This window comes from Exophiala mesophila (genome assembly GCF_000836275.1).
Source record: "Exophiala mesophila strain CBS 40295 unplaced genomic scaffold supercont1.3, whole genome shotgun sequence".
NCBI lineage: Eukaryota > Fungi > Ascomycota > Eurotiomycetes > Chaetothyriales > Herpotrichiellaceae > Exophiala > Exophiala mesophila.
Window position 1 is genome coordinate 4,288,656 of NW_015622506.1, and position 9,790 is coordinate 4,298,445.

At 47.9% G+C, this 9,790-nt stretch overlaps 4 protein-coding genes across 6 annotated transcripts; 2 read left to right on the top strand and 2 right to left on the bottom strand.

Moving 5' to 3' along the window:
- Window positions 1-1,025: 1,025 nt before the first annotated feature.
- On the top strand, window positions 1,026-3,445 carry PV10_05045 (uncharacterized protein). The gene is made up of 2 exons (XM_016369647.1): window positions 1,026-2,058; window positions 2,109-3,445. The coding sequence occupies exons 1-2, from the start codon at window positions 1,605-1,607 to the stop codon at window positions 3,218-3,220; spliced, it is 1,566 nt and encodes a 521-aa protein (XP_016225435.1). The 5' UTR covers window positions 1,026-1,604; the 3' UTR covers window positions 3,221-3,445.
- Window positions 3,435-4,773, bottom strand: PV10_05046. 3 transcript variants are annotated; one of them, XM_016369648.1, is made up of 3 exons: window positions 4,661-4,773; window positions 4,481-4,608; window positions 3,435-4,376 (listed from the first exon to the last, which is right to left on the bottom strand). In XM_016369648.1, the coding sequence occupies exons 1-3, from the start codon at window positions 4,694-4,696 to the stop codon at window positions 3,605-3,607; spliced, it is 936 nt and encodes a 311-aa protein (XP_016225436.1). In that variant the 5' UTR covers window positions 4,697-4,773; the 3' UTR covers window positions 3,435-3,604. The 3 variants fall into 3 exon arrangements, with proteins under 3 accessions (XP_016225436.1, XP_016225437.1, XP_016225438.1); XM_016369649.1 differs by having other exon boundaries at window positions 3,435-4,417; XM_016369650.1 differs by lacking the exons at window positions 4,481-4,608; window positions 4,661-4,773 and adding an exon at window positions 4,445-4,462 and having other exon boundaries at window positions 3,435-4,370.
- A 1,986-nt stretch (window positions 4,774-6,759) lies between these two features.
- Window positions 6,760-7,573, top strand: PV10_05047 (uncharacterized protein). Its single transcript, XM_016369651.1, has one exon. It carries the CDS (start codon window positions 6,816-6,818, stop codon window positions 7,527-7,529), a length of 714 nt encoding a protein of 237 aa, XP_016225439.1. The 5' UTR covers window positions 6,760-6,815; the 3' UTR covers window positions 7,530-7,573.
- Window positions 7,574-7,711: 138 nt separating this feature from the next.
- On the bottom strand, window positions 7,712-9,353 carry PV10_05048 (uncharacterized protein; the record flags this gene model as incomplete). The annotated part of the gene is made up of 3 exons (XM_016369652.1): window positions 7,712-8,605; window positions 8,722-9,092; window positions 9,170-9,353. The coding sequence occupies 3 exons, from the start codon at window positions 9,351-9,353 to the stop codon at window positions 7,712-7,714; spliced, it is 1,449 nt and encodes a 482-aa protein (XP_016225440.1).
- Between the last annotated feature and the right edge of the window lie 437 nt (window positions 9,354-9,790).

Consider the following 9,790-nt stretch of genomic DNA (forward strand, 5'->3'; position numbering starts at 1 on the left):
TGAACGAGTTCGAACCCCGAGTCCAAACCTCCGTGTCAGCACTAAATACGAAGATATGTATAGAAGTCGGATCGTCATGACAGATGCCTATCATGAAGAAACTCAGTCACCGTACCTTTACATTCCCAACTCACATGCCGGCTATGCTCCAATGAGGCTCTCTCTCATACAGACATGATTACCTTATGGTTGCGGACGGCACGGGAAGCCATGGATGCCTGTGCGGTGGTGTTTCAGCCTGAGTGGCTGACCAGAGTCTTCTCAGTGAATGATGGTCCTTCCACGTCCTCCTTGACACGGACGACACGTTGAAGAGTACGAGTAGACGAACACAGATGCCACAGTCTCCAATGGACATGGCGCCACAGCCAGCAAAAAAGAAAGCAAGGGGGACATGATGAACAGCAAAGGGGCCGATGCTTGACTTGGAGCTACTCCGTACTCCGTACACGACCTGGGACTTTATTTTAAGGAGGATGAGCCATGGCCTAGCATCGCCTAATGCAGGTACCAACCGCTTGAGCCAGTCAGAAGCTCCCTTCACGGTTGAATGGGGCTGAAGCGTTGCGGATGAGCGACCGCGCCTTGCTACTTTCTCTGTTGTGAGACACGCCCAGCGCCGCCTAAGACGCCTTGAATTTGCCGCCTTGGGAGTTGGGGTCTCGGGCAGCGAGGCTCTAGGGGTAAAAGAGACCTGAAGAGCCCCTAAAAGAATACCGGCCAGGCATCAAGGCACCAAGACTCGTGTTTGTTAGGTGCTGAGTGGTGCTGGAGATGGTGAATGTCACCTTTTAGTACCTGATGATTGCTCTGTAGCCAAAGTCTAAGCCACGTCAATCCAGCCGATTCAAGCACCTGAGCACCTTAACTTGAACTTACAGACAAAGAAGAGCCACCAAACCGCGCCACCTCGAGGCCTCGAGGCCCCAATGCTGTTGATGCTGCATGCACCAAAATATGCCAACTTGTATGCGTAAATGTACACGTAACACACACAACACAACACGACACGACACGTTCCCATAATCCCATTCACTCAGCTCCTAAATCAGCCTCTTTTAACAAGAACCAACCCTTCCAGAATCTATCAACTCCCAGTTATCCCACCCATTATCATTACAGTCGTACTCAGGAATTCAAACAAAGACACCTGAAACACCTTTGCAATCTGATCGGCTGTTGTTTGACACCTGCCAAACCGTCTTTGCACCTTTCCGCGGGGGTGTCAAGTTTCTAAACCAGTCATCATTCATCAATCAACAGTGATCAGCCAAGGGACCAACCCACCCTCGTCTCCTCACTCCTCACTCCTCCTTCTCACCCTGTCCAGCCTGTTCACCCTACTCATCTCATCTCAGTTCACCTCCCCTACGGTCCCAACGATCCATTCGTTTCTCGATCCCCTCAACTCGATCTCGAGTCACTCAAGAATGATCACCCTCTCTTGAGACAACGACTCTCCACACTCTTTTGGCCCCGTTTTGTTTGTCGTTTGTTGTCTTCCAAGGTACAGGCGACCTCACACTCGTTGGAAATCCATCTTCTACATACCGTTACCATCACCTCCTACACCACAAGCCCCTTCCATCTTTCTTCCTCTCAAAATGTCGGCAAATGATTATTATACCGCGCAGCCTGCGAATCCATACAGTCGACCTCAGTACCTTCCAGACACCCAAAACCAACAACTGTCTGCTCCCGACCGATACAATCCTTCGTACAGCGCTTCTTCTTTGGATCAATCCAATTCGCATCTTCCTTCAGCTGCCGACTCTCGGCCACACCATTATGACCGCAATGACTCTAATTCATATGCACCATACAATGCACCAATCCCTTTGAAACAACAACAAAGCCTCAATACCAATCAAGATGACTGGCGATTGCACGCCAACCAATATCCCCCTTCTCCAGAATCCCAGGGCCCTGTTCCTCCGTTAATTCAACCACATAAATCCAAGAAAAAGAAGGGTTTCTTCTCCGGCAAGATCCCATGGGTGGTGTACATCGTGAGCCTCGTGCAGATCACCGTTTTCATTGTCGAGATCATCAAGAACTGTAAGTTAAAGCGACCCTTCTGATATCCCAGAACTAACCAACACATCCAGCCATCATCACCGGATCTCCCATCATGATCAAGCCACAATTTAATCCAATGATCGGTCCATCGACCTATGTCCAGATCAACATGGGTGCTCGCTTTGTCCCCTGCATGAGAAGAGTCCCGGGTGTACAAGATGCCACGGAACCAATCAATTGGCCATGTCCAAATACCACCACTTCAGATCCCAACGATCCAAGCAACCAGTGTACCTTGGCTGAACTATGTGGCTTCTCTGGCTTCAACGAAGAACATCCCAACCAATGGTTCCGATTCATTGTGCCCATGTTTCTACATGCTGGGCTCATTCATATTGCCTTCAACCTGGTCTTACAATTCACCCTGGGCCGCGAAATGGAGAAGTCTATCGGTAGTATCCGTTTCGCCTTGATCTACTTTAGTTCAGGGATTTTCGGTTTTGTCCTTGGTGGCAACTTTGCCGCGACCGCTATTGCTTCGACTGGCGCATCTGGTTGTTTATTTGGAATCCTGGCACTCGTCCTTCTCGATCTAATTTACACCTGGAATGAACGACGAAGTCCGGTCAAAGATTTGATGTGGATTCTCGTCGACATCATCATTTCTTTTGTCCTGGGCCTGTTACCCGGTCTAGACAATTTCTCACATATTGGTGGATTCTTGATGGGGCTAGGAATGGGGGTTTGTCTACTACATTCGCCAAACATTCTTCGCGAACGTATTGGAGAGACGAAGAACATGCCCTACAACAACATGGGCTCAGATCCTGATCTGACCAATCCCAAGGCCAGCTTGATCTCTGGCCCACAACAGCCCACTGCAAAGCCAGCCGACATGGGAGCTTTTGCTAGACAGCCAGTCAACTTTTTCAAAGGTCGCAAGCCTCTCTGGTGGGCATGGTGGTTGTTGAGAGCCGGAGCACTGATTGGTGTTCTCGTGGGCTTTATCGTCCTTTTGAACAACTTTTACAAATATCACGATACATGTTCTTGGTGCAAGTACTTGAGTTGCTTGCCGGTGAATGGATGGTGTGAATTGGGTAATCTCACTTTTGATCAGAGTGATTCCAACTCGAGCAACAAGAAGAGAGCGTTGATGGAGTTGGGTTCGATTATGGCACCGGGATTGAAGTCACACTGATTATCAGTTTATGGACAAATCAGTGCGATATTCCATAAGTTGTCGGGTGGACAAGAGCCCGAGGGCCTCCTTTCAGTGACCTAGATGGTCATGATACAAAATAATGACACAACACAAAAATTGCATATACAGCAATTGTTAGTCCTAGTCGAACAAACATAATGACAATCAGGCGTTGGGTACGAGTACTCGAGCATTTGGAACAATTTACTTGGTTGATTAATGGTCTTGCAGATAGTGCTGCTGTCCCCGCCCCTCGGCCCCCTTTCCTTGTATCAAAGACTCCGTATGTATATAATCCCCGAACAATCGTCCTTCCTCAGAGGCATTCCTAGTATGGCAGGTGAAAATGGTTCAGAATTTAGCTCTCGTGATGGAGAGACCTCAACTAGGCGCACAGGCAATTAGATCTGTGCTTCGTGTTCTCTTCAAATCTTGTACCAATCTATTCACGGTGTCATGCAAAAGCCGCAGTGTACTTAAGTCGTCACTAGCGCCGCCACTGTCAGACTGTGATAGTATAGCCTCAAGGACCAATTTCGCACTGTTGGCCAAAATCAGAGCTGCAAGCTGACCCGTCTCAACCCGACTAGCCACTGCCATGGCTAGCAATGCACGAACCGAGAGCACTGACGGAGGAGCAAGCAAAACTTGACCTAGAGCTTTGGTTGCGTTGCGATGATACGCAGACGCGATCTCGGATAACCGCAAAGCAGGCGTGTCGACTGTCTTGGCTCGAATTGCAAGCGCAATCGCTGCGTTGATCAGTACCCATATTGCAGGATTGGACCCTGGATCTTTCGGGCATTCTCGACGTTGTTGATCAAACAAGGCTGTGAGTTCAAGACGGCTCGCGACTACGCTCCGCGGGAGCGAGATTTCTTCGAACGAGGCTTCAATCAAGTGTCTTGCTATATTGTCTGGTAATATTGATGAGTATTCATCCCTAGAACGTGCTTTGTCGAGAGCTGCTTGTACGGTTTCGAGGTTGCTTTTAAACGAGTGCGGTGCCAGAAATGCGGGAAGTTTGGCAATCAAAAGGTCCTTGCCCAACTCTGTCGATTTGATACACAATGGTTCGCAACGACTTGCCGTGGACAAAGAAGACTGCACCAGAGGCAGAGGGATCATTTGATCAGCCTTGCCATGCCTTCCCCTGGTAATGATCCTCGTTAGGTGGTTTTCTTTTTTTCAAATCTTGGTGTGTTACGAATGAATAGGTACCTTTCCTAACTTTGATGGGTAGATTGGTCGACTTACTTTTTGCCTGCGCCACGAAGACGTCGGACTGCTGAATATGTACAATCCGCACGCTGCATGGCACAAAGACTACATTTTGGTCGATCACCATTGCATTTCTTCTTGCGAAGCTTGCACCTGTCGCACGCCTGTAGCGAGGCTCAGTCAGTGGTCAATTGTGAGTGGCGAGAACAAACCCACTATATAGGCTTTTGCCCAACGCGATTCATCTGACATTATCTGTACTGTTCTACATCGAAGCAATGCGATTTTCAGTGTCCGAGCGATTCGACGAAGCTGTTGGGTAAAGAGACGTTGGCGGAAGCAATCTACATAAAGAGGCTCACGTCGGAAACAAATATTCGCGGAGGGGTGGAGCACATTAATAATTCGACGGAGGCAAATTCGCCAATCAGTTATCATCGGCGTTAACTCCGTAACATCTGTTAATCCATTTCTATGATAATGTCGTGAAATTGCACTCAGCATTGTAGAGATTGCTTACTGTCGCCGAAACATTTGCTTCCGTCGGGTTTCTGGGTTGCACCGATGGGAGATGTTCAGATCAAAATTGTGATAGATGAGACCACGTCTGCTCTTATTTAAAGAGCAAACGTGTGAATGTCGTGTAGACAGCTTCCATTAATCGACTACTTCAGTTAACCTTATGTTCGTTCAAGGCAGACTTTGAACCAAAGTTACTAGTATTGTCTAGTCATTTTGACTTTATAAGTCGTCTATATAACTTATCGCTCGCGAACCATTCAACGCTTCCACGCACGCCGATATGTCTGTTTCAGGAAATCCGGAAACATACGTCCACTCGATTGCAGAGCTCAGACAATATCTTCCGGACTCGGGAACCAATTTCTTATGGGGGATCACCGGCGTCTTCCTGCTTGTGTTTGTGAGTTTAGTAGGATCTCTCCCGAGTCAAAGATTTTTTGGTTTTGACCATGTTTTTACAGCTCATCGTCCTGATATTCTGTTTCACCGCTCCCGAAAGTGATCGAGTATTCCACTATCTCTATGTAATTTGCCTCCTGGTTGGAGCCGTCACATACTTTGCTCAGGCTTCCAACTACGGATGGGTGATAGTCGGTTCTTTGGACGAGACGTCGAGCCAATACAGTCGATCGCAACTCCTTTTCTGGGCCAAATACGTCTATTGGACTGTTGCCTGGCCCTCTGTCTCGCTGAGCCTTGGCCTCCTGTCCGGTTTGTCCTGGGTAACTATGCTCACCAACTTGGCCACCTCGTGGATCTGGGTCATCTGCTATCTGGCTGGAGCTTTTGTTCAAGACAACTACAAATGGGGCTTTTTCGCTTTCGGGACTTTTTCCTGGCTTATTTTGACCATGAGTACCCTCAATGAAGGGCGCGAAGCTGCCCAGCGGGGAGGCATTCAACGTGACTACTTGCTACTGGCTTCCTGGTCAAGCTTGATATGGGTCTGCTATCCGGTAGCATACGCTCTATCTGACGCCAGCAGTACCTTGGACACTCTGGGCGGTGTTATCTTCTTTGGAGTCCTTGATGTCCTGATGGTTCCTGTCTTGTCTCTCGCTTTTCTCACACTCGGCAGAGGATGGAATTTCCAGAAGTTGCACTTGGCAGTCAGCGCGGAGCGGTACAACCAGGAGCGGAATCAGCTGAATGATGACTCAAAGACACCTGGACTTGGCGGGTTAAGGAGCTCAACAACTTGAGGCAAGAGAGGATGTCTTTTTGCAAACGTCAAATGAGGAATGAGCGACCTCGTTGCGATGCATAAAACTCAGACTATGGGGGTTTTGGTCTTTCTACGACGCTGGCGATGAGGCCAGATCAAATTTGCACCCCAAGGCTCTTACACCACACTGGAAACCATGATCAATCTGCAACTACGAACTCTGGCGCGCTCTGCTTTGGCAAGCCAGAGACCCACCGTACCTGCAGACTGTGTATAGATAGGGCTCGAAGACAAGCCTCGGTGTTTCTAATAATAATAATTTCAGAGCAGTAACTAGGTACCTAGCCACGTCACATTCTGGAGAGTTTCGCTTCTCCAGTAGTCCTGAACGAAAATGGTAAGGGATAAAGTGTGATTCATAAGAGACTTGGCCATTCTAAGAGATAGCTGGCGAGTTGTCTGTCTATATACTGTGAGGAGACCTACGGAGTAGTGGCTCTAAGGCGCTAAGTAGGCCGGCGGAGATGTCCTCTAGCCTGAAGGCCCCCTGGCCTTGAACCAGCGGTCTTTATAAAAGCTCGGCGCCCTGGAATCTCAAAAGTACAGTTCGGGTTATACAATATATGTATATATACAAATCCTCATCAATAACAAGATACATCCACTACCATATCAATACACATCATGTCCTACCCTCTACATACCCAACACACCATTCCCGCCCGCTCAGGCATTGCCGTGCAATTACAAATCAACCAAACCATCAAAGTCATCAACACACATGGCTCACAAGTCATTGATTTCTGGGCCTTGACTACTAGTACTATCCCTGAATCACCAGCGTCGTCAACCGAAGATGGAAATGAAACTCATATTCTTATCCCCCCATCCTATCTCTCCATGAGCCACACTCGAGGCACCACACTCCATTTATCCCCCCTTGTCGGCGATACACTCGTTACCAACCACCGAAGTCCAATCTTGACATTAATCGAAGATTCCACCCCTGGTGTTCACGATACTTTGATCGCAGCATGTGATATTCATCGATATCGTCAATTAGGTGTTCCCGAGGATGTGTATCATGATAATTGTGTGGATAATTTCAGAAAGGCGGTTTCGACGTCAACATACTCCTGGCCAGCTATGCAAACTCCTCCGGATCCCTTGAATCTATTCATGAATATTCCTGTTGATGGAAGGGGTTCTTCGGAGAATGATGATGAGAATGTCACAGCAGGTGCAAATATTCGATTTGAGAAACCGGTTTGCAAAAAAGGGGATTATGTCGTTTTCAAAGCGCTGACTACTTGTTTGGTGGTCATGTCCGCGTGTCCGCAGGATTTGGTCAAGGTTAATGATATGATGCCGACGGAGGCGCATTTTGTGGTTAGTTAGTTAATTAGTTAGATGGGTCAGGATTATCATTTCAATCATTAAAGAGGTTCCTAAGTACCTAGTATATCTTTCCGGTCATGTCATCTGCTCATGTATTGCAGATGTGCAAGACACCCCAACCATAATCGTGAATACCTAAGACAAACATGATAACCCCCCGTCAACACTGCAGGTCTGACGGATCAACACTGCTGATAATAAACATTATACCCCGCCGCCAAAGAAACAAGATGTTTATCCTTCTTGTTATTATCCACCATGATAATATTCGGTTGACCTCTCGAATCCGCCCACAAGAACGGCGACTTATAGGGAACATTGTTGCCGCTTTCAGCCAGATGATTATTGAGGATGTTTGCACGAGTGGTGATATGATCCAGCGGATTGACATTATTGCCGCCATACATGGTGATAGTCCAAGAAAGAAGAAAGATTTCATCGTCCTGTCTGTTCTGATTGAATGACTGTAGTTTGTTGTACTGGTCGCGACGAATGACGTCCAATCTGTCGTCGTCGGCGTTGGTGCCTCGTAGTGGAAATGCCGTCTTATCGAAGAATCCTCGTGTCGTATATCCCTTGTCACTGAGGAATGATTTGGATACTTCGTCGACAACGACCACCACGGCGGGGCCGGATGAGATGAATGTCTTTAATGTGATTCGAGTCAATACCGCGTCGCTGTCTGCTTTGTATAGGTAGTTTAAGTTGCTGTACAGCTTGTACAGCAGTGATTCCCATTCCCCTTGGTCGAATGGCGAATAGTCTGTGTCTGTGTTGGCTGAATGACTGAGGTGTAGGATGATTAATTCGGCGTTGGACTTTGTGAATTCATTGACTTCGTCGATCATTTCATCAATTGATTCTCCTGCCGATCCTTGCCAACCAAAATCATCTGTTTTGGTGTAGTGACCTGTGTAGTAGCCCGCGTGTGAGATTACCGGTCGGATGTCCAAGTACCTTGCCCCGGCCTTTAGTTGTTCCAGAATGTTGGTTTCTTGTGTCATTGTATTGGATGCCCATGATCCGGCCGTGCTGTATCGTACTCGAGACATGCCTGAGTTGTGCGTCCCAGGGAGCTAAACATTACCAGCGTGGAGGGTTAGTTCAATACTTAGTGTACAATGAAGATAGAAACAAGGAAAGAAAAAAACGGGTTCACCGACGACGAGGGAAATGACTTTGTGTGTCTTACAGTCAATCTTTGCAAAGTCCGACATCCAACATATGGGAGAATGTTTTGCATCCACGCCTGAGGCGGATTGTTGCCTATATATCCCTTGTCCTTGTCACCAGCCAGAATAAACGGCGTCCAAGTTTGTGGATCTTCATTGCCATTGTCTCGGAAGCCAATTGGGGCCGATTTCGGGTTGCCGAGGGTGCTGATTCCGTCGAAATTCGCATCGAGGTGGATATTGTACGAAGTAATGCTGCCTGAAACTTTCAGTGCAATCTGGATCTGATTGTTGGTACCGTCGTCTAATTGGTAATATGCCTCTCCTGCGTCATCGGCTTCTTCCAAAAACACTCCCACTGACAGCTGGATGTGCGCACTTCGAAGTGCATCTGACCGGATCAATCAATCATTGAACAGCTCAACTTCCTCGGTCTCAGCCGGACCCCCGCCTGCTGTTTCGACTTACGCGAATTGACCCTTTCTGGGAACGCATTGTCCCAAGACTCCATCTGATATGAGTGAGGTTTTTTGGACTGGATCAAGGCATATGGTGTGAGGTTGATGATTACTAGGTTGGTGGCATCCCCGATGCATGGTGTGAACAGCCACGCCCATAGGACCAACAAGAAATGGACACGCTTTGCCCACATGATTCCTACCTCAGCCTGAATGATGGTAAAATTGTAATAATCACAAAACCTGATGATTGCGAGGGTGGGCCGTCCCAAGGCTATATATACTTACTGTATGCTTCCACCCATGGTTCATCTGAACTTGTTGCCGTAAAAGGGAGACGCCGTCTTCAACGGTCGAGGCATTAGCTGAGCCCCTCAAAGGCGTGTGTAACGCAGGCTGCAGCAGCATGGCTAGTTGCGTCCTGGTTTGGTGTTGATAGACAAATGAATACGAAAGGCTACATTCGTTGCTTCGCTTTGCAGGGCGTATACCGAGGTGAAGGCCGTAGTTGCAGACCGAATAATCATCTTCGTGGGATCTTCTGGCCCCAATATAATGGAGGCTCGGTTCTGACAGTCTCAAGCACGAGCATTCCAGCATCAGGGAAGAGATTCGTCAGGGCAATGCATCT

Bases quoted from the DNA above. Each gene is read 5' to 3' on its own strand.
- PV10_05045 (XM_016369647.1), top strand. From the start codon at position 1,605: ATGTCGGCAAATGATTATTATACCGCGCAGCCTGCGAATCCATACAGT. The intron at 2,059-2,108 runs GTAAGTTAAAGC...CAACACATCCAG, and splicing joins TGTCGAGATCATCAAGAACT to CCATCATCACCGGATCTCCC.
- PV10_05046 (XM_016369648.1), bottom strand. From the start codon at position 4,696: ATGTCAGATGAATCGCGTTGGGCAAAAGCCTATATA. The intron at 4,609-4,660 runs GTGGGTTTGTTC...GCCTCGCTACAG, and splicing joins GTTGGGCAAAAGCCTATATA to GCGTGCGACAGGTGCAAGCT. The intron at 4,377-4,480 runs GTAAGTCGACCA...GATCATTACCAG, and splicing joins CTTCGTGGCGCAGGCAAAAA to GGGAAGGCATGGCAAGGCTG.
- PV10_05047 (XM_016369651.1), top strand. From the start codon at position 6,816: ATGTCCTACCCTCTACATACCCAACACACCATTCCCGCCCGCTCAGGC.